Here is a 23,583-nt window from a genome sequence, read left to right as displayed (position 1 = left end):
CGGGGCAGTTGTCACTGCCTTTTTAGACAGTGATTCAACCTTCACCAAATGGCCAAGGACAGCTACTTATCAAAAACCACTGTTATCACTAAAATGATACTGATGATGCCTTGTACCACTTCATCTAAAGCACAGAGTACTGCTTTGGATTCACACACACAAAAACGACAATGTGTTTTTAAAGAAACACTCATGCTAGTTGTTTGCTTATCCAGCAGCAGGGTTTTAAAATAAATGGTGTTTATTAATAACATCTAAGTCTTAATGAAACCTCCAACATATTACAGCATTTAATGCCAAACTCCACTCTTAGCCATACCACTGTCCACCAAAACAACTCCACTGATTTCATTATCATTCTCCTTCATATGCTTAAAACTTAAAGGCTCAATTTTTTCATGCTTTACACCTCAGTGACTTTTTTTTTTTTTTGAAAGCTCATGAAAATGTTCCAGTTTCCAAGCTTATCAATCCCTCCACCTCTTATCAAGACTATCAAGAGGCCGAAGGGGTCAAGAGCATTTCCCCCTGCAGAACTGTGGACTCTGTAAATTACCTTGATTTTCACGCTGTGATGCTCTTACAGTCTCCAAGCTCTAGACTGTTGGTATTCCCCAGCCTACCTTTTGAAAACAACATCATTCACACAGCAATGATAAATTAATTGTGTAATTACAAGAGCAGCTTTCAGGCATCAGAAATTAGGAAATCAGATAACTGAAGCTTTTTATTCCATTTTAATTAAATCCCAGAATAAAGCATATTACAGTAGTCTTTACATTACCCTCCTTGAGCTAACTCTTACACAATCCAAACAGCACATTTTTTCCAACAATGTTCTACAAATGATGCTGTTACTACCTATCATTAAGAGTGCCTGATAACTCTTTATGATCCTGTTTTCAGCTGCTTTTCCCTGCCTCTAAAGCTTTAACAGATGGAATGAAATTTTTCAGTCCTGGCTCCTAATTCTAAAACAGAAGTCATGGGTAACACACCTACCAAGTTATTTCTGCCATTTTTGGTTAATGAAAAATAGGCTATTTTGCACAAGTTAACAATTCTGGCTCCTTCCAGCTGAGCTGAGACTTTGAATCTTGCAGCAGACAGACTGAATTATGACTATGAATCACAACCAGCTCTCCAACGACCATGACAATCTACCAAACTTGGCCACGTGTAACTATCTTGAAAAATTACAGCTTCTCTAAGATCTTTAAAGATTTAAATGTTTGAGCTAAATTATCTATGTGTTCTGACTTAAGTAAGAAGCTCCTTAGTAGTCTGTGCTGCTGTGGGCTATGATCAGATGCAAAGTGAAGAAAGCTTTTCTCTACTCAGTGCCAACAGATTCTTGGAGAGGATGTGACTAAACAAAGAATTCTTAGGATTTTACATTTGGATGAATGATTTTTTTTTTATTTTTTTATTTTTTTTCCCCTCCTTCAAAGACATATAAGTTCAGCCAAATTTGGGAGGTTTTTCACCAGGACAGAGCAAAAAGCACGTTTTTGACAAAAACATCAACAAGATTTCAAAGAAAAGGCACAATAAGTTTTTCAAAGTGAAAAATAACATCTGTTTTTTTCTGACCACTTAGAAGCTACTAAGCTGTTCTGACAGGTATTGCTTTGCAAACTGAATCAAACAGGTTTAAATATTCGGAATGAGAAAAAGCTGTCCAACCTGCAAGGTGTTGCAAAAAGGCCTTACATTAAGAAGCACTGGGAGGCCTGAGAAAGCTTCAAATATCTCCTATAAGAACATGAACTTTAAATGCATACCTATAAATATCAAATGAACAGAATCCAAAAACACTCCTAAAACAGCAAAAAAAAAAAAAAAAAAGCCATGTATTCCTTCTTTGCCATGGTCTTGCACAATATGCCTGCAGTGTTCTCTGAAAGTCAATTAACAAGGGACATAGAAGAAAGAAAAACCCAAGAGAAAGACATGCTGCCATGACTTCTCATTTGTCCCTAAAAGCCTTCAAAAACAACCCTAATATGCAAACAAAGCATGGAAAGAGCCAGGTTCTGAAACAGCTGGGATCTTGATTCAAGTACAGCCTCACAGGTTGAACAGCAAGACACCTGACAGTAATCAGAAAGAAAACACAAGAGGAGATGCAGTAGGTAAGCCTGTGGTTTTAATCACCACCAAAAGAAGCAACTATGTAAGTGAAAGACTATGCTGCGTCTAGTCTTGCTTGAATATATAAATGTTATCCAAAAATAGTCCCATGCAGCTTGAACTGCAATAACCTAGTCTGAAAGTGAGCAAGGAACAGATTACCACAGCAAAAGCTATGTCAGAAAGTGATGAGGTGAGGATGGGAAATGCCCTTCCCCCTACTATGGAGGAATCCAGGTAAATACAAGTGTCATGCCCCATGTGGTGAGCCTGCTTACCCTCAACTAAGACCTAAGACGAATATGATCAGCAGCATGTTGTTACTTGTCCACAAGTGGAAATGGAGGAAAAAGATCCATGTGGCTGCATAAGAAAACTGAATACCTATCCTGAACAACTCTCTGACATCTCCAGAAAGACAGAACTTAATGGCCTATTAAAACCCACTAAATACAACAGAGAGAAACACAGCAGGCCTACCCTAGCATCTTCTGTCTGACAAAGCAAAAATAGTTTCAGAAGTTTATCTGGAGCTCATGGGTATGGAACATGATCTAGTGATGGAAAAATTGCATCTTTAAAGTTCTCTGACTCAGACAGTGCTGGCTATTCTTAAAAGCCAAGCAACTCCCCATCACCAACCTCAAAATAACAACAGATGGTCTCTCCCTCGTATTTAAATTAGATGAGTCCCAGTATGAGGTTTGAAACAGAGGGACATAAGTGCTTGTGGGGAATACATCAGTAAAAACAAGCACGAAAACAAGAAGCAGTCAAGGAGTCAACTTCACCTGGCTTTTCCATTTGACAAACAAAGTCAGGACAGTTTCACCCTTTCCAATACTCCGTAACATTTTGACTGCTGGTAGTTCCACAAGCTCTTAACAGATAGCAACTGTTTTCCTTATTATTAGGATATTCACAAATGTGACAAAAAGCAGCACCCATATTAACAAGATCTCCGTCTTTCATAAATCTCAGTCTTCCTTTACCCAATTTTCTGATGTCCACTCACATCTGTCCACTTGATATCTAGTGTCCTGCCTAACATTTGCTGGATGCTGTATCTAAAACTTACCACGTTACATCCAATCAAACATCCAAGTAGAAAATTACAGTCAGCCAACAACTGCCAATTTTAATAACTCATAACTCTTGTTTTTCTAAGTATATTAAGTAAGCTTTATAGATCTCCTTGCTCTAAATGGAACAACTGTACAAATGAACGCTACGCATTACTTGTATCAGGCCATGAAGTCTGAACTGTTATATAGGATTCTTCTTGCTTCTGCTGTTTATTGCAATGTACCATCACTGTTCCTCCGTGCCTATAAAAATGGCACAAAAAGACAAATCACCTCTGTGAAATTTTCACTTGAAACGAGCACATGTTTAATTTCTAAAGCTACATGATTTACGTTACAAGCATTCAGAATTGGTTATGTTCCTTTTTCTTTGCAAAACTCACTTCCAACCAAAGGAAATGGGAAGACTTGGAAATGCACTTTAAAAATTATGCTCAGCTCACCTAAAGAAAGAAAGAAGAAACTGAAGTTCTTCCCTTTTGGTTAAGCTGGATTATTCCTTTTTTGCCAAAATTTAGAACTTTTTTTTTTAAAAAAAAAAAAAACAACCACCAAACAACTTTGTCTTCATAATGCTATTACGTATCTAATAATTGCACAGAATACCTACTCCACAGGCTGCAAGAAGATTCATGGTGAACACAGGTTAAGGATGACACATTGGTAACTGGTAATTTTACAGGAAGTATATAATCTGTGGTCTGCCTTCCATTAAATCTCACTCATTTTCTTTCAAGTGTATTTCAGCATGGCAAAACTTATCAGCTTATCAAGAGATTAAACTCCTGGTTCATACAGACAAGCAATCCAAGCAATATGAATTTGCAGTAACACAGACCCAACCTTCAATGGCCCACTAACCAACATAGAAGCATAATTGGAGAGTCATATCCCCTACTTAAGGTGATCTGAGCACTCCTCTCAGTCCTCCCATGCTTACTCTACCATGCAGACCTGCCTGGTTTGCATTTTCCATACATGCTCACTAAATCAGGTGCTACTGAACCACTATCAGATTCACCTACCTACTGATAAAAGGATTTTCTGACAATCTGAAGCATTAATTTCTCAAAAAGAGAGCTTAATGAGGTTAGAAACAGAAATCCAGACAGCTTGGGTCACACTCAACTCCTGCTTTGCTGGTGCTGGAGAATCAGCTCAGTATCCACCTCCCTTATACGAAGGATTTTAGAAGGTATCTCAGTGAGGGTCAGAACAGCAGTTTCAAGATGGAGAGCACAGGCCTGCTGTTCCTGTGCACATACTAGTTTACCTGAAGCTATGAGAGATGCTGTCTGCTAACACACATAAGCACCCTCTGGCACTGAAAGCTATTTCTCCCCTATAACAAGCCTCAGCATCAAAGTTGCTGAACAAAACATGGCCTCCCTGTGAGGCCAAGGAGCTCTGAACATCCAGACATCTTCCACCAAGGTGTCCACTCGCACTACAACTTTCCTCTCCCCTTGCTCCACTGAGCTCTCAGGATCAGGCCCAGTTTGGTGAAAACTCAGTTTTTCCACAGTGTTCTCAGAAGTGAAACAAGAACAGGAATCCATGACACTCACCGCATCTGTGCTTGTAATCTTGGCCAGAAAGTCTGTTAGGCTGTCACCAGAGAGCGATCTGTCCCCATCATCAAGCTGAAGGCCACAGATGGCTGCTCCCACACTTCCAGTTGCTATCATTGATGGTGGGTACATGGCAAAGTTAAAATCTGTAAGAACAGATCTGGGAATTAGTCCAAGCCCAGACCAGAAAAAGCTGCAAAACAGAGGCATCAACATAAAAGCCACACCCAAGAGTAAAAATGCAGAAAAACTCTTGGGTCTGACTGAGCTCATTAGTCACACTACTCATCACAAGTAGTCAAAGGAGATGTAACAGATCTGCAAATTAAGATGGAAATGTAGTTTAGTCTTTTATTCTCATTGATGCATAAAGAAAATCTGGAAAATTTTCAATAGTCTTAGTTAGGAAAAAAAAAAAAAAAAAAAAAAAGGAAAGAGGAGAAAGGCTTTCTGTAATCAACATCGGAAATTTGGCTCTCAGTCACATTACAGCCCCGTGTATAACCAGAAAACTAACTGGAATAAGGTATCAAAAAAACCCAATGAATTAAGATTTTTAGTCCTGTTAAATTCAAAGACTTGATTAACTCAAGCATTTAAAGAACTGTTTGGGAAAGAGATTTTAATTAACAATTCATCTATGTTGAATATCTTTGCAATTAGAAAATGAGAATAATTAGAGCTATGCCATCAAAGAAAAAACAAATGCCATAATTGTTTCTTAAAAAAATAATAACAGTAATGACAAGTCGAGAAGTAGTTCAAAACTTCACACCTATCTGTGGAAATTAGGAGATAAGAATTTAATTTTCATTTGTGACCTTATGTTTCATACTGTTATAGACACTGGCTTACCTGTATTCCTTTTACTTAACACGATTCTGATTTTTCTTAGATTACAAATATGTTCCTAACATAAAACTTGGTTTGCAAGTTGTTTTAATCAACAATAGCTCATTAATAAGCCCTTCTCTACCAATTTTCAGTTGGAGGAGAAAGAAATCCAAGGAAAGAAATCCTCACACAGACTTACCTGCCTCATGGAGCCACTAGAAGGCAACTACTTGCAGGTCACAACTGCACACAACTGACCACTGTCCTACCACCAATAAAAACTGAGCCTTTGACCCTTACTTGTCAATACTGGACATAGCCTGGTAAGAGCTGATTTCTGCACACACTGCAAATTATGGCACTATCATACAAAGAACTACAGTTCCATTGTCAAAATCAGTGTTCCATATTTGCCTCACATAAACTCATCTTGCAAAGGAAACACCCAGGTTGTAAATATGTGATGTTAACAAACAGCGCTGCTTGATATATATCTATATACATAGCACATGCGTTCCCAGAACGTGCTACCTCGGTGCCTGTGTCCTTCACATTTCTTACTGGACCATACCCCAGGAATACATAATAAATACAATGGGATCTTAAGCAGAATTCACTATTTCTTCTGACAAGACACCTTGCTTGATAACAGATGCTCAAAACAGCCTTTGTTTTTAAGACACCCTGTCTCTTTTCTTTCTCATTCACTTACTGGAAGATCTAGGTCTTGAATTTGATGACTGTTGCAGCAGACTGGGCAACTAGTGACTCTGTGGAAGAAGCTCAGGCCTCCAGTTTTCGAAGTTCAGCCATGGAAATGAGAAATGGTTCAGGACTCCGATAAACAAGTATTTTTGTAAAATACACACACATTCATATGCTTGAACGACTGTCCAGAGAAGAGAAGGCTCTGGGAATACCTAATTGATGAGAATGTACCTGGAGTACTGTGTTCAGCTTTGGGCTCCTCACTACAAGAAAGACATAGAGGTCCTGGAGCACATTCAGAGAAGGGCAACAAAGCTGGTCAAGAGTCTTGAACACAAATACTTGGAGGAGCAGCTGAGGGAACTGGGGTTGTTTAGTCTGGAGGTCACTCTCTCCAACTACCTGAAAGCAGGTTGTAGTGAGGTGAGGGTTGGTCCCATTCTGCCAAGTAACCAGTAATATGACAATGGTTTCAACGTATGCCAGGGAAGATTGAGGTTGGATGTTCAGGAGAAAAAAGAACCCACAACATTCTCAGAAAGGGTAGTGAGGTATTGGAACAGGCTGCCCAGGGAGGTGGTAGTGTCATCACCTTTGGAATTTTTCAAGGGAAGGGTGAATGCAACACTGACTACATGATTTAGTGGTATGGTGGTGATAGGCTGATGGTTGGATGATTTAAGTGGTCTTTCCAACCTTAATGATTCTATGATTGTGGCCTTTCAGTACTAAGAGCTTATAACAGGAGAAAGACCAACTTCTTTACACAGGAGGCTAGTGAGAAGACAAAGGGAAACAGTTTTAAACTAAAATGGGATTTAGATTAGATGTTGGGAAGGGTGGTGAAGCACTAGAACAGGCTGCTCAGAGAAGCTGTGGATGCCCCTGGCCAGAGGTGTCCAAGGCCGGGTTGGATGGGGCCCTGAGAAGACTGACCTAGCGGCTGACAATCCTGTCCATAGCAGAGTGGAATGGAACTAGATGATCTTTGAGGTCCCTCCCAAGACAAGCCATTCTGTGATTCATTCAGCCCCAGGAGCAAGTAAAAAATGTTTATAAAATTGAAAAATACTCAAACAATGTTTATGGGTCCCAAAAATCTGTTCCCACAGTGTGACTCATGAGTGAATCCACTGATTTACATAGAAAGGAATGAATTAAAGAAGGACATATCTCCATAGATCTGCTTCCACTCTTGTACATGCTTGGGTTTAGTGCCACCAGGTTAATCCCTCGACTGAGAGTAATGAGTTCAGGCTCTTCAACTTCAATAAATTTCAAATTCAGACACAGCAAGTTGTCATGGGAGCTGATGGCATTACTGACAGATAACACAGCTAACAATGTAGGCTGCAACACAATACCTGCTTAAATACCTGTGAGAGTACTGACCTCTACCTAGCAGACTTCTTGGTTCATTAGCATGAACAAGTCCATGCTTTACCAAGGAGGTAAAGCTCAAGCCACATGTTCAGTGTTCCCTTCAAACTTCCTTGGCTCCCAGAAACTTATGTCAGGATCTCCACATTACGTGAATATTGGTTTTCTTGTGGTGGATTTTATACCTACAAGTTATGCGCTCCCCAAAACCATCTTCTTAGGAAGCCAAATAAAAGAGCCACAGTGCCCCTGCCAACAAGCACTGCTGTAGGTCGGCTTCCACGTGGGGTCACATGAGAACATTTCCATGCCCAGTAACCTTGTTAGTTCCCTTAATGTCATTCATAATGCAAATGAGACAGCAAGCAAATGGCCAGAGGCCCAGATTGACTAAAGCTCAGCATCCAGAAAGTCTTACATCGCCTCTAGCTCTAAACTAACTTCCCTCCATAACAAGCACCATAAACTTGGCTATCAAAGCTACACATGCCCAGTCTTTGTTGTACAACAGGCAGCGATTTGTATCACTCGCTCCTATTTTTAGCATATTAATTAACTAATGCAACTGGTGAGGCAAGTGTCTCCAAATGGAGAGTGTGGCACCATTGTCTGAAGTCATCACCTCATCTTACGCCATTGAAAATCATGACAGTGACCCTCCTGCTGATATGAATTTAACCTGACATGCCCATAAAGGGATGGGGGGGGTGGTGGACCAATTTTGTGCACATGGTTCTCCAGATCACCCTGGACCCTATTAGTGCAGAAAGAGCTCATTGACAGAAAAGAAGCCACATTGTGCTAGGCCACCTAGAGGGTTGAATAGAAAAGGATAAAGAAAAGAGCAGGCAGTGGAACAAAGGCATTAATTAACATATTTCCATATTCAAACAAAGTAATAACTACGTGAAATGTTTTTCAAGGTGCAATGAAAGCGTAAGTATTAAGCACCATATCTGTTGGGATGCAGAACTCCTCCTCAAGCCTCTTACATTGTAACAAGAAATTGCCAACAAGCTTTTTACGTGTTATTTTAGATTATAATCCCCCTAACCCAGTTCCCCCATGATAACAACTCAAATCTTGCCATCCTTACACACAAGTAAACCCACGCCCAGATTTAAGTCAGAAGTGTAACCTGACATTTATTAAATCATTTATTAAAATTAAATAAATAAATAAATGGGATGAGAGAATTTAAAACATTTGGCTTTTAAACATGTACTTAAAATTCTTGGTGACACTGATAAAATCTGAATCAGAGAGAAAATCTTATAAAAAGTACTTCTTACAGACACCTGAACTTGGGCTATGAGCTAGATCTCTCTTTCAGACCCACACGTAACCCTGGTTAAAGCAAACCTAGTGCCTGCTCTGAAGACATAGCACTGACTCTTAACAACTCTTCGTCAACATATAGGAGTCTCGGTGAAAGTAAAAGAGGTAGCACAACAATGTCTAGTCTAGGACAGTATGAACATTCAAACACTTCATGGCTTGTTAGAAAGCAGGATTTGTTTTAACTTCTATCCACAGATAACAAGTACAGTGAACCATCCTCATCTCCATTCTTATTTCAAACAGTATGCACTGGACCAATGTATGCACATGCCAAGGTCATTTTTCTGCACGTGTAGCAAATGTGACCAATAGTCAGGTACTCTGCAAACAACATTTGAGCTATTTTGCTGGCTAACTCCTGCAAGCAGATCCAATGAACTTCACTATGTAACTGAACCAGGAAAATCAAAAGCTGATTGTCTGATTAAAGAACTCAACCAGGAGTAACTCAAGAGTAGACCATGAAAGAAAACTGCTAGAAGGAAAAGTACATCAGCACCAGGCTGGACATCCTCAGTGCGCCAAGGTCAGGTGCAAACTCCACCTTCTTACAATGACCTTTGTTACTGCTCTGGCTGCAGGCCATTATTTTAACAGCCAGCATTCATCCCTAGGATTTGACAGAGGCATCTGCAGCTCTGCAAACAAACAGCACAGGAAAATGTTGTCTCGAGAATGGCAACATTTCTTAGGGGTGGGAGAAAAAAAAATATTAAAGAATGGTATGTTAAGTCTATTGGGAGAACAGGATGACGACAGCCAACAAAATCTGTCTGTAAACTGCTATTTATATGCATACATCCCAATTTCACCTAACCTTGAACTTCATCCAGCCAGTAATATTACCATGAGGACAAGCACGGATTTTCATTCAAGGAGATAAGTTTAAAACAAACAAACAAACAAAAAAACCCTAAGAAAACAACACAGGTAATACTTTTGATTCTTGCCTGGTTTGATCTTAATGCATGCACTTCAAACCAGCTTCCATCCAAAACTGCTTCCAAAAAAAAAAAAAAAGGGCAGTATTTATTTGAATACAGTTGGTTTTAACTGCACTGGCAATCTTTTTCCTCTTGCTTTTGTATTTTTACAAGGCACAGATTTTTTTTTCCCCCAGCGTTAACTATTTCTGTTTTCAAAAGCATAATGAGCTGACTATTTAGCACTTCAAAAAATGTTATACCAGGGTATACCAAAGTTATACCAGTATGACCAAAGAAAAGACTATTAAGTAAAAGAGAATGCAGATGTAAGTGCTCCTTTCCTTTGAGTAGGTGGGAGGGCAGACATTTAATTCTATTCCTGGACTACAGTAATGCTAAAAAGATTGGCCTTTGTATGAACGTATTTAAAGCATCCTAAATCACACAACCCAAGTGAGACGAAGACTGGAAAATACACTGAGCACTTTACATAAGCAAGTGTATGAGCACTCAACACAACATGCTCATTACCTGGTGATAAACTATTTCTGAACAACTGTTTTTTTTAAGATCATTAATGTAATTTGTTCTACAAATTCAATATGACAACTTAATCAAGATCAGGATTACATTTAGCACTTAAACCATGGGAAGGTCAGAACTGCAGCAGGTAGAACATAACATCTGACAGCACAGGAATTCCACCAGCACATGTAAGTAAAAGCTCTTTTCCCTCACTTTCTTCTGCCTCACCTTCCCCAGTCGGATGGTCCTACAACATAAGGAGGTTCTGCCCACACAAGTACTCCCCAGGCCCTGTCTACCTGATGATGGACCAGTAATGGCTTTGGGGTCTTCACTCTTCTAGAGAGCTTGATAGACTAATATGAACTGCCCCTCCCAGGAGTAATATGAACTGCCCCTCCCAGGAGCAAGCAAGCCTTCTTTTGCCAAGAAATAAAATCATGTGGATTATTCTTTCTTCTGACACACATCAAGTAAGAACTATTTATGCAACTACTGTTACTTCACAACACTTATTTTCCTCCTATGAGTCTGATCCACAAGTCTCCATGGACTTTTTTCTCTCTGTGAAGAGCAGATCCTGATTGAAACATATAGTACATTTAACGTTCTGCAGGGACAGAACCCAACATCTCTTACATTGGCTACAAGGGAAAGGATGCACAGCACATTGCCCAGCAGGGGTCCCGAGGACCTCTTAGTGTTACACAGCATTCCATGTAGTTATCCTCCACGTCACCAGGATTAGGGGATTAATTGCACGGTCTCTGCTCAGATAACACCTCCATTGCATTGACTTCCATAGAACTTCTGTCTGCGTAAGGACCCATGATTTGGTTCAGAATTAAAAAAAAGAAAAACATAAGGGGAGGGGGGAAAACAAACAACACATTTCACCTTTCTTAGTTTCCAAGTGTAGATGATTAGAGCCTCAGAAACAGTGGGTAGATATCTAGCGCATGCACTACAAAAATGACTTAAAACTGAAATACAGAAGTCCATACAAAGAGATGAGTCTAGGGATCTACACAGTTGCCTTCTGTCTCTGAAAACCTGCAACACTTTCTGCTTTCAAGTTTTATACACCATTCACGTAAAATGCTGAAAATCTGCTCACTGTTACTAGCATCTCCATTACTGCCTGTGCCCAGAAATGTACAGCTCCTCTTACTGGAAGCCTGTTTTGCCTCTCCTCCCTCAAAATCCATTCCTTTGTAGGTCCATAGACACAGAAAACTATCCTCTGTGAAAGCAGAGCCATGTACAGCCTCCATTGTGACAGCTTAGCACAAGGAAGCTGACTCTCTGATGTTGCACGACCTGAAAAAAGAAAGAATAGAAGGCAAGCTGAAGCAGGGGAAACAAGGAACGAATGGTCCTCCTGTCTGCAGAATGGCATGTCATGCATATAGCTCTGCAGTTGGGTTCCTGTTGTTCCTGCTCCTGCTCCTCCAGGAACAACTCTGCAACTTGAAGCACAGCACATGAGTAATCCCAGAGGTTACCAAATTGGGAAGCACTATGCAAAGAGAAAGAGGTGGGCCCATGGCAGGAGCAATGATGGATAAAATGTTACCAACAGGCAGGATAAGAGCATCAAAGAGATGTGCCTCTGGAGGTCAAAAGAATGATTTCTCTCAGGCTTGCAAATAAGCAGGACCCTCTTAATCTGAAACAGAGGTAAGCATCTGGTTTTACTAAGCTATACTGTAAAGGCAGGAAGTCTAGTTGCAGATCTCAGGTGCCTTTAAGATTCTCAAGACTCCTGAAGAAGATTTTAGCTTAGAGTGATGGCCACCAGCAGGGCAAGAAAATGAATGACACTGTGAGAGACAAGCATGTGTCAGCACATGCTGACACACCTGAACACCGTTACTATGCAGTGAGTGAGTGAAGCAGCTTAAAGAAAGCTGCCCTATGTACAGTCAGTTCCTAGCCAAAAGACTGCGCTCTTCCTCACTCAGCAGTATTCTGTTGGCACAGATGCTGCTTTGCAAACACAGGCAAAGCTGGTCCAGGGGTGTGCTTCACTGCCAGACCCTTCCAGAGTAGAATGAGGCTTCAGAAAGCATTTCAAGTGTAGGGTAGGGGAAAGAGAAAACCTCTTGTTCAGAGAACACGCTTCTGTCTTGTCTAGGAGTAACATGTTCAGATGAAACCAACAGTAAGGAGGGACACGCTCCAGTTTAAGTCATGCTCATCTGAATCACTACTCACTACAATGAATGGGAAGAGAGGCACAGAGAGAATGAAAAACTACTGGAGAGCAGAAGCCACACTGAGATGAATCAGGAGGTAAAAGGAAGAACGCTACAGTGCTCAAGACTGAAGTCATTAGCCAACCATCAAGGCCAGGTTTAAGTCGGTGCTTAAGAACCAAAACTGGGCTCAAGACACACACGGAAGGAGCAAAGGAGGAGTCTGTTACAACACAACACATGCCAAAGGTGGTCATCTAGCTGAAAGAATGCAAATGGAGAAATGAAACAACAGGCTTAATCCAAGCTGGCTGAGAGCAGAAGCTCTCAGGGAGAAAGGGAAAGAAATAGAGTGGCTGACAAAGAGTGCTCCACAACAAATAAGAGAAAAAAGGGAAATAACAACTGGATCTGGAAATAAGATTAGTAAGAAGGGGTTTTTTTTCCAAATAGGAGGGTAAGAACAACATTCAGAAGAGTGGGGTAGCATTAAGTAGGTAGGGAGGGAAAGCAAAGCCAGTATAAAGCTGATGTAACTGACTAATTTTGAAGTAAAATGCTAATTAGGCCAGACATATCCAATTGATTACCAAGATTGATCCTGAAGATTTGGAGCAGTATTTCTAATGAGCTCCATGTCCTTCTGCCTGAAAAGGATCACACAACAGTGGGAAAAGAAGGGAAAGCTACAACACTGCGGTACCTGAAACATTAATTACCCTAAAACAGTCCAAATTAGCATGCTTTAAAACATATCAGCTGAGGTAGCAAAAACTGGCCTACATCTCAAACAGCAAGAAGTAGGTGTAGTGGTATGCAGTTATGCACTGATATTACCCAAAAGCTGCATCTGATGATCCTTTTCCCTCATTTCCCAGCACACAGTGGGAAATGACTCTCTCACAACTGTGCAGTTCCTATCACAAAAGACTGAGCATATCAAACTGTAGAGAGTCTAAAAATTAAGTCATGTACTACTCTGAAACACCCCTGTAAAACGCAGCACGCTGCTCATCTGCTCCAGATTTAGCTCCTGTGAAAGTCTAATATGGATAATCCTTCCAATGAAAATTAGGGTACACTTAGCTTCTGTACACCAGGAAAAAGAAAAGCCAACAGGATTTTACAGATAAACATCTAGTCATTGTTTCCATGGAATAGAGACGTTTGCTCTTACGTAAAGCTTCAGAAACTATATACAACCAAACACAAGAAAAAAAGGAAAACTTAACGTTTCCTTACGAAAGGAATTATTTCACTGCTTGTTTGAAAGCCAGTTAGAGAAAGAATCCTTATGTTCTCAGTTGTTGGTTTTTGGGGTTTTTTTTGGTTTTTTTGTTTGTTTGGTTTTTTTTAATTACTTTTAAAATTTTCATTCCCTGTACTTCAGTAATATAACAGGATCACATAAACTGGAGAAAGTCCAGTTGAAAAAAAAAAAGGTTATGAAACTCATCATTAGCCTAAAATGACTATTATGTCATGATAGCTTCCACTCTTTCGGCTACCCTGTGGCCCTCTGTAGTGACTCAGGCAAAACAGAAAATCAAACTAATTCAGTCTTACTGGCACCACGTGTTAGTCAGCAGCTACAGAACTGCCGGCACTTTACAGGTTCCTGTTACAAGAGCGTCATCAATACACAGCATGAAAATCTTTTACAAATAGTCCCAAGAAGTGAGAACAGCTCTTCCCACGCCATGACAAGGATCCAGAGACGAAAAGCCTTTGTGCCAACAGCAACTCATCTTTCCACCATATCATCACATGCAGGCATACCCAGAGTACCTTAAGCCTACCTGTGGCACAAAGGGCAATGAATGTTTGTGCATGTTTCCGGATCAAAACCAACTTGTCTTTAGGTAGAGGCAGCTTCCGTAGAATGTGCTCAATGAAATCATGCGGGGTGACTGCTGCAAGGTTCCACTTCAACTTCCCCAGTACCACGAGCTCCCATTCCTGCAGGGGGTTAAGGTGGAGAAGACAAGCTGTAAGCAACCAGCAGAAAACACTTTATTTCTCTGACTGTAATTATATCACTACTAAATTGGTTTTGCTCAAACTTTTTTTGAGTACGCTCCTACTCCTTTGTAGTTGTTTACTGCATTCTCCAACCCACCCGTAACCCCCAACCCATCAACACTGGAAGAGTTAAAACTGCACTGAAAATAATGAGACCTGGCAGCTCCAACCAAGATTTTACTTTTTGTATTGTGTTGAATGCCCACCCAGAAAGTTTAGCCTGCAATTACACGCTGCCGAGGTCATTGTGGTCCCTTCCTAATAACTTCTTTTCGATGGTTATAGTTATTATTTTGTATCGTTTAAGGTCCTGGGGTCCTGACACCAGAATAATCGACATCTACATTCTCTTTCAAAATGGGGGAAGTTCACTTGATGGCATTCTCTCCAAAACTGTAGACAAAAGTTCCTGCAGACAAACCTGGTGGTGCTTAAACTAAAGCTTTGCAGAAAGAAAATGCTCATTAACACAGTCAAGAAACAGCCTATGTAAATTATACACCAATAAATGATGTAGGATCTAAACCCGTGTTATTCACATACCCCAAACTCCTAGCGAAATCAAAGGAAAACTTCAGTGGATACGTAACTACTGGCCATTCCCTACAATGTGACAACATACAGAAATGGTACCTCATCAACAGATCCAATCCTCTTCACAGGGCTTCTATCAGTGCCCCACAGAGTGAACAAAACTCAGGCCTCAGCCTTGCCCTATCCCACACATGCCCTGATTCCTGAGCCTTAATAATGCATTAGCCTGATGGAACCCAGCATGGCAGGGTGCCCCAGCTAAGTTTGTAGAGTTCCCAAGCCAAAAAAAAAAAACAACAACAACAACAACAAAAAAAGTCCTTTAATTTTGCAGTCGAGGAGACGTCAATGAGCGTTGCTGAGAAACCATAAACATGGACTTTACAATGCAATTTCTGCAGCCATTTCTCTGAATAGATGCCTGCTGTAACAGCAAGCTACTTTCCTATAGACATTCCTACTGGATTACGGCTGGGAAATCTCACATTCATGTAGGTAACAGAGCCTGGAAATGTTTTTGTTTTTTGTTTCTTTCTCAGGGACATTAGTGAAACATTTTAACAAGATGGCAATTTAGATTAACTAAGGACCAGTAAGACAAATAACGGGATGGATTCTGATAGGGAAAAGAAGACTGTACGTACGGAAGCGGTTAAAACAGGCTTCAATCAACGTGACATAAAGAGAGGTATGTTATCACTTCCTTCTCACATGCAACATGACATGTCCTGGGGCAGCCAACGCTGTCTCTGGGACACCTGTGGCAGCTGTCAGGGCTTGCAGCGCACAGTCCTTCATTCTACAGACTGAGTTCCTGGCCCCTCCCTGGGGGAATTCTCACTAGTTTCACAAAGTGATTAAATTCTGGTGAGATTCAGCTTGCTACACATAACCAACAGGATCTGTGACAGAAAACCTGCGCAATACATCTCACAAGCAAGCTTAATGCTCGTCTAGTGCTCTGTAAATAGTGATTTTTCCAGCAAATGACTATGGTTCTGTTTCTACCCTTCCTGATCCCTGTGTTCACCTTGAAGTCTCCAACACCACAGTGTCACACAGGCCTATTAACTTAAGAGCATTTAACTGCACTCAATTTTCACCTCGGAGATAACAACTGGAAACCAGACCCGCAAGAACAAAGTCCCAACTTCCGCAGCTGAAACAAGCGCCTGAAGCCAACCCTTACCAGCCACACAGCACCAGGCACCTCCACGACATCCCGCAGCCAAAGTCTTGCTGCAGAACGAGAGCGAACCTCTCAGCCTCCCGCAGCGCCTCAAACCGCAGCACCAGGTGGTACTTGAGCAAGGCCCCGGAAGGCAGATGGCCGCGTCTCCCCGCTCCTCGCAAGGCCGGCAGGCAGCGGTCGAGGTGCCGGGCTGCCTGGCAGCGCTTCAAGGGATGAAGTCATGCCCGGCTCCGCGTGTCTGCCGCGAGGTGGCGCGGAAGGGCCGCTCTGAATCGCGCACGTGTGAGCCCACGGCCACGGGGTAAAGGCCCCGCTGGGATAACCCGGTACCGGGGTGGAAGGTGTGACAGCAGCACACAACGGGAGCTGGATACCGCATGCTTTGCGCAACGAGCCAGCAGCGGTGGCTGTGACCTCCCCCCCAACCCCCCTACAGTGCCGCCCCTCGGGCACAACACGCCCCACAGTTTTGGGTCGATCCCTTTTAAGTCATGTGGGTGCCTCCAGCACGTTTGACAATTCGCACAAGAGCGTGTGGAAAGGGAAACAAAAAAAAAAAGTAAGAAATGTGATTTTGAATGAGGGGGGGGGCAACAGGGTGGCACATCCATACTGGGATGGGAGGGGGGGGGGTTGGGTTAAGAAGGAGAAAAGCAAAGAAGGCTGTGAGTGATACACAGAGTGGATGTGCTGGAGGAGTAAGGGGGCTGCTTACCAGCAGCTCTTGGGGTTTGATGGAATTGTCCGTGTATATGCAAAGCTTCTCTGCTGTGAGGGGGATTGTCTCTTTTAGCTTGGAGGCCAGGAACATGCACACTGCCCCCAACAGTTGCAGATGGCACTTTCGAGTGGGCACCACAGCTAAGAATCTGTCCAAGTAATTCATAGCCAGAGGGAAAACTTCTTCTTCACACTTCTGTTCTTCACAGACCTGCAGGCGAGTAGCACGGGTAGGGGGGAGAAAGAGACAAGGCAATAATAAATAAGTGACTAATCCCACCGAACGTACTAGTGCCTCGGCACTACGGCCCCTCCTGATTTTCTTTCTCGGGGAGCTAAATTTGGGGGGAGGGGGAATATCTCTGGAGAGGCTGGGAAGGCTTGTCAATCGGCTTTCACATTCCTTTAGTCCATTGAATGAGAAATGAATTCAAGACACTGTGTGGGAGAGCCGAAAAGCCTCATCCAACTGCAAGCCAGCAGCCTCCGAGTTGGATTTTTTTTTTTTTTTTTTTTTACATAATTTCGTCATATTTTCAAAAAATCGCTAGAAATATTTGAAGCTCTCCAAGAGTCCCGGTTTTGGTGTTGGTGGCATCCCGGGGCTCTCCCCCATCGTTTCCGACAATTGCAAAAATTCCCCCCGGGGGGCATCCTCCAGACCCGAGCCCTTGAGCCGCCTCGGGAGGGGGGGGGGGGGGAAAGGAAGGCCGGGAGAGACGCAACAAGAGCGAACTGGGGTGGGGAAAGGCTGAGCAGCAAAAAAAAAAAAAAAAAAAAGCAGAGGAGGAGAATGAAAAAAATAATTTTCAAAAATTTACTAAAAATCAGAGCCGGCGAAAAAACGCACAAATCGCACATGAAAACCGAGCGGGGGGTCCGATCTACCCGACCCGGTCCAAATCCCCCCAGCCAAAAGCGATCTAAAGGGGCAAATCGGGACGGTGGGATCCGGGCAAAGCAGTTAAACCTACGGGGCTCCGGCCCACGACCGCCCCGCGTTAAGTATCGAGGTGCGGAGACGCTTCGCCACCTCCTCGCTCTTCCCAGCAGCCCCCGGCCACGTTGCGGTCTCGGGGCGTGGCGGCAGGGCGCTTCGGGGTGCCCCTTCTTTGGAAGGAACGGGACGACGGGCTGAGCGCCTCCGAGCTGCTGCATGCAGCTCAATATGGCGAAAAAAAAAAAGGCACGTCCTAACCAGTGCATACGTGGTCATCAAATACTCGCCGAGCAAAACGTGGGGGGCACTCGGCACCCCCCGTCCCTTGCCCTACCCCGGCTCCCTTTTCCCAAAGGTCCTCAATCCCAGTCGCGCGCAGCCAGAGATGGCTCTGCTTTTTACTTGCAAATGACCTTTCCAACCTCCTTCCCCCCCCCCCCTCCCCGACCTCCCCCCTTTCTTCCCCTCTCGGCACCCCGCTTTAAGTGGGGGCAGCCCCCGGCGGGGCCATTTCCCCCCGAGGACTCCGGGATGCTCGAAGCCCCTGCCCCCACCTTAACGCGACGGGTGCTGGGCAGGCTCTGGAGGTGGAGGAAAACAGAAACGCACACAAAAAGTGAAACCCACCGCTACCGGAGGGATAAATGGGTGTGGGGGTGAGAGAGAGGACGGGACAGACGTAGGTGCTGCTCGCGGGGCTGCCTGCACCAACCTCCAGCATCCAAGTGGCCACCATCCTCCTCATGAAGGGCTGGATGTCCTTCTGCACGCACTTGAAGTAGGAGCACTGGGGCAGATACCGCTCCTCTATCGTCAGTAAGTTGTGCAAAACACGGTCATCGTAGAGCAAGTTCGGGTCCGGCAAAGCTCTCCTCATGGGATCCACCTCGCAGCACAGCAACTCCATGTTCCCAAAGCGATTTCCCTCTTACTCTGATGGAAAAGTTTTTACGGAGGAAGGAGGGGGGGGGGAAGGGGGAAGGGAAGAGGGAAGGGGGTGGGGAAAGAAGGAGGATAAAGGAGGAGGGCGGCAGCGTTTCTAGCCCGTTCCTGCCTCTCTTCAAGTTCGTCTGTCCTCTCTTGATTTCTAGCCTAAAGTTGAAGCGAAGTGACGCAAACCACTAGGGCAGGCAGCTCTCGTTATTATGGAGCATTGCAGCTGGTCAGGCGTAACATCAAACGCGGGTTGCTGTTGGTTTGGGGCTTTTTTGTTTTGTTTTTTCGTGTGTGTGTGTTCTTTTTCTTTTCCACTCTATAAGCTAACAAGGAACCAGGAGGCCCTCGAATAGGGAGACACATTCACAAACGTGTTTCTCTTGTTCTCTACAGCAGCCGAACAGAACCCTATTCCACACTTCCCTTCTGCAGGAGCCTGCCCGAATCCGTACCCTCCTGTTCTGAGAAAGCCACGGGCTCCCCTGGCACCCACAGACACTCTATGGTCTGTGGGCGAAATGCCCTGCTTTGGGTCAGCGCCAGATGCGCGTCCCGGCCCCCCAGGCGCCTGACCCACTCCTCCCCCCTATACACCCTGACTACGCAGCCGTGGGGGCAGAACCTGTTAAACCGCAGCCCAACAGCAAACGCGGAAGAGCTCCTTGAAGGGTGAGCGTTCGGCGGCGTTTGCAGCGTGAAACTCAGCGATAATCGCACGTTACTTTGTCCGCTCCGTTTCTAGCGGGCGAGCTGGTGTAGCACCGCGTACTCACGGCCATACAACTTTTAGGAAACGTCGCGGGTAAAGAAGGGGGGGGGGGGGGTCCGGGTGGGGGCAGGGACGGTCCCGCACCGTGCGGTTTCGCCCCTCCTCACGCCAGCCATACTCGCCGCTGCGGTCGAGCGCTCACGCTTCACGTCCGCTTCCTGCACAAACCACCTGCCCCAGCCCCGCACATCGCTGCCTCGCCTACCTCTCGGCCGGCGTAAAGCAGCCGCCTGGAAAATGTATCAACTTTGTGAAGCCTGCGCTGCAGCCCGCTGCCAGGCTCAGGCTCCCGAGGGAGAAAGAGCCGCCGGCTGCCGGAGCCGAGCTCCTGGGGCGCGGAGGCGGCTCCGAGGTGCGTGCGGACAGCACGCTGCCGGCAGCCGCCCCCGATCCCCGACGTTGGCTCCCGGTGGGGAAATACCTCCTTAAAAGTGCGAGTGCGGAGTTTTAGAGCGCCGCTTCCCCTCCCTCTATTTGCATAGCCAATGGCTCTGGGACTCTCGCCGCTGCGCGCTCATTGTTACCGGGCAGACTGGATCTTAAGGACGCGTGCTGCCCGATATGGAAAGCAGCGCTTGTGGGCTGGGGGCGAGGGTCGGCTCTTTACCTGGCCTTGCCGGCAGCCCTGGAGCTGCAAGCGGGTATAGGGGGACATTCGGGCCCCCGCTCCTCCGCAGTGCAACAGGAGGAAGAGTGGGAGGGATGGCACCCCGGGCTGCATTTCTTCGGGGTGCAGCCACCGAGGCTCCTCTGCGACACGGGCAGGGGTAGCTCCGCTTTCTCTTTCGCTCCCACGAAACAAGCGGGGTTCACTCCCCGCGACCCTTCAATTGACGGTAGGCACCTGAGCCGGCGTTTTCCCCACGAAATAATTTGCACGTCCCCATCTCCTCGTCCCGTCCGTGAAGAGAGAGGAGCTTTCGGGCACGGGAGGAACACGGCGGCTGCTGGCACCGTGTGCGGCCCCTTTATCCTCCGAGACGAGCGCTCACGGCTCGCTAGGGCAGGGATTCGCCTGCCCGAGGTTGCGTTGTACGACGGCGAGGGCTCCTGCCGTACGTCGGGAGTGGCCAGCCGGCATCTGCTCCGGCGCGCTTTGCTCCGCAGCGATAGGCTGTTTAACTTCCACCATTCATTTCCCCTTCCTGGCTACTCCCGTAAACGGGGGAGCGTGTTGTGTCAGCCTAAGTTTTCCTTCTCCAAACTTCATGTATGAATATAAGTGCTCCCGTTTGACTTTGTAGTCAGCGGTTGTGGTTTATGCAGGAGGGGTAAGATGACGGGTGTCCTAATTGTTCGGCACCGACTTTCCGAAGCAGAGTGATGGCTGGGGTACGGAAGGGACACGGGGAACCTTGGGAGCCACGCGCCTCACTATAGGGAGGCCGTGAGGATCCTCCAGAGGGTCCCGCCTCCCCGCCGGTTTGTTTGGGGAAGGGTCCAATTCAGAGAAATAAAAAGCGCTAAGTATTTATGGAATAAATATATGGAAGCATTTCAGCCTCCACACGTGGAGGTGTCGCTGATTTGCAAACACGTCGGGTTAAAAAACAAACAAACAAACAAACAAACGCAACCAAGAAACATCCCCGGTGCCGCGGCTTTTAAGGTCAGCGTAACCGTTCGCAAACGGAAAACGCTGGTCCGCTGCGATGGGACCTCGGTGCAGGAAGCCGGGCCGGTGGCCGAGGAGCCCCGGTGGGGCAGCGCCGCTGGCTGCGGGAGGAGAGACGCTGCCGCTTCGCCTTGTGCCCGTGTTCACATGCGCTGCTGCCGGGTGGGTTTGGAGACAACAGATGTTTTAACATGGCGAGATTAGCGAGTGCCATATGTTAAATAGCGCTCGCCCTCCAGGAAAAAGAAAAAAAAAAAAAAAGAGTAAAAACACATACAAACTTTTCTCCTTTTGCCGAGCTACTCTGGCCATTTAAAGGCATTAGTCGCTGAACTGAACCGCGCCGGCGTGTTCTCGGTGCCGTACAGCAGCGTGTCAGGTCTGCTGGATGGGCTGAACAGAGCCCAGCCGGTCGCTTCAGGTCATTACTCGGTGTTACGGTACCGATCACCCGATTCCCGATCGGTTGTCATGAAGTCAGTGACATATAACTGCGTTTCATCGGTGTCATTCGGAGAACGCTGCAAAACACCGTGCCTCTTTCACTGTTATTATGACTGTTGATATACTCTTAATCCATCATTACTCCCACTTATTTCTCTTCATTGGAAAACCCCCAAAAAAGCTTTCTTGAATATGCTTCGGAGGATGGTATTGTACCAGGTTTTGTTCTTGAGCCACAGATCAGTAGGAGCGGTGCGTGCGCACACTGGGTGGACACAAGGTATTTGTTTGTTTATTGGAAAGAAGTATTTCCTTGCATTGCTTGAAACCTGAAGACCGGAGTGTGAAACATGAGAATCTGAAAGTGAAACCGACTGGAAGGCAAAAAAACAAACCAACAACCCACAACCAAAAACAGAAACAGATGAATGTATTTCCACTTTCCGCGCTGAGGAAAGCCCCAAAAGCAAACACCATATATAATAAAATATGCATTAGGTTTGAAAGAAAATTATTCCAGTTATTATCTGTTTAGTTGTAAAATTGATGTTGTGCATTCAGTGGGAACAAAGTGAGATCAGTCACTCTTTCCTTTGGTTTCGGATTAAAGGTTGGAAAGGGATTTGTATCCCACAGGAACTGCTGCACATTGACTGTGTGATTTCAAGTTCTTTCCAAGTGCAATTTTCAGCACTACAGATCTGTCTAGTTGGAGCTTTATCATTAACTGCCCCTTCAAACAACATAATCGCTGAGCAGGTGAAATATGTCCTGTAATAATACTTGTTTCTAGAGGGTCATTTTATGCAGACACACCAATTACAGCTTTAATAGGTTCTGAGTGATGATTAACATATTTTTAATTCTTCACTTCTTTCTCTTTTATGCAGTTTCTTTGTTATCCTTTCATATTCCTTAGCTTTAATTTTTTTGGAGTGGTAATTATAGCATGTATTTGTGCAGCGAAGAGTACAAGCAGTGCTCAACTCCATGTATGAACGTCTTTAATAGATGAGATTGGAAAGGACTCACAGCAACAACAACAACAAGAAAACAAACCTCCAAGAATGATCACATAACTGGAAATCATGTTTCAGTCTTAAATACTGTAAATTCATCACTGTTAGCACAAGGACGTTCCCAGGTCTGACATGAACGTGATCTAAGCAAACTGAGAGAAAAGTAGAAGAATTTAGGAAAGTAGAGGATACAGTGGCACATTTAGGCTAACTAGAGAGTGAACTCGGCAAGTTTAATTCATTCTTCTGTTTTTAATTTAGGGCTGTGTCTTTAGAGTTAGGTGGGGTTGAAACCCAGAAAGTGCATTCTACAATAAATAACTACCAGAGTGGAAGCAGGCTTTACTACATGATGTTCTATGGCTACTGTTAGAGAAAGGGTCAGATATGTAATCCCCGTGATGTATTCTGGCCATTTAATTATTGGATGTGTGTAGAATCTCTGATAACACAGGTACACACATAACTCTGGCAGAATCTTTCAGGTTTTTTTATGGAGGAAAGGAAATTTCTGCTTCAACTAGTGATCTAGAATTATGATTTTTCTCACTATGTGGGATACTGGGAAATTTTTGTACCCCTTCACTCTCCTGGTGCCACAGCCTTACCTTGCAGGATCGCCACACATTTTCCAGTGAATGCTGTAGACTTGATCTGCTTTATGATGAACTCAGTTATAAGGCTGCCATTC

General features: G+C 44.5%; 1 protein-coding gene across 11 annotated transcripts in view; it reads right to left on the bottom strand.

The window, feature by feature from the left end:
- The window catches only part of CCND2 (cyclin D2), a 36,561-nt gene extending 17,539 nt beyond the window's left edge, over positions 1 to 19,022 (bottom strand). For 8 of the 11 annotated variants that reach the window (XR_014936585.1, XM_015871329.3, XM_015871355.3 and 5 more), the window contains exons 1-4: positions 18,822 to 19,022; positions 17,165 to 17,380; positions 14,501 to 14,660; positions 4,787 to 4,935 (exon numbers count right to left, since the gene is read on the bottom strand). Coding sequence is in view for 8 of the 11 variants with exons in the window: in XM_015871329.3 (XP_015726815.1) it covers positions 4,787 to 4,935; positions 14,501 to 14,660; positions 17,165 to 17,380; positions 18,822 to 19,016 (720 nt within the window). In the remaining 3 variants the exon portion in view is untranslated. Of the gene's footprint in view, positions 1 to 3,372; positions 3,462 to 4,786; positions 4,936 to 14,500; positions 14,661 to 17,164; positions 17,381 to 18,821 lie in introns of all 11 variants that reach the window. The other 3 variants (XR_014936594.1, XM_085522364.1, XR_014936588.1) reach the window with 2 other exon arrangements.
- Positions 19,023 to 23,583: the final 4,561 nt, after the last annotated feature.

The sequence above is a fragment of the Coturnix japonica genome, chromosome 1, assembly GCF_054131305.1.
Source record: "Coturnix japonica strain WE chromosome 1, WE-NBRP24, whole genome shotgun sequence".
Lineage (NCBI taxonomy): Eukaryota > Metazoa > Chordata > Aves > Galliformes > Phasianidae > Coturnix > Coturnix japonica.
Note: the sequence above shows the minus strand (reverse complement) of the source record. Positions and strands in the feature narration are given on the sequence as shown.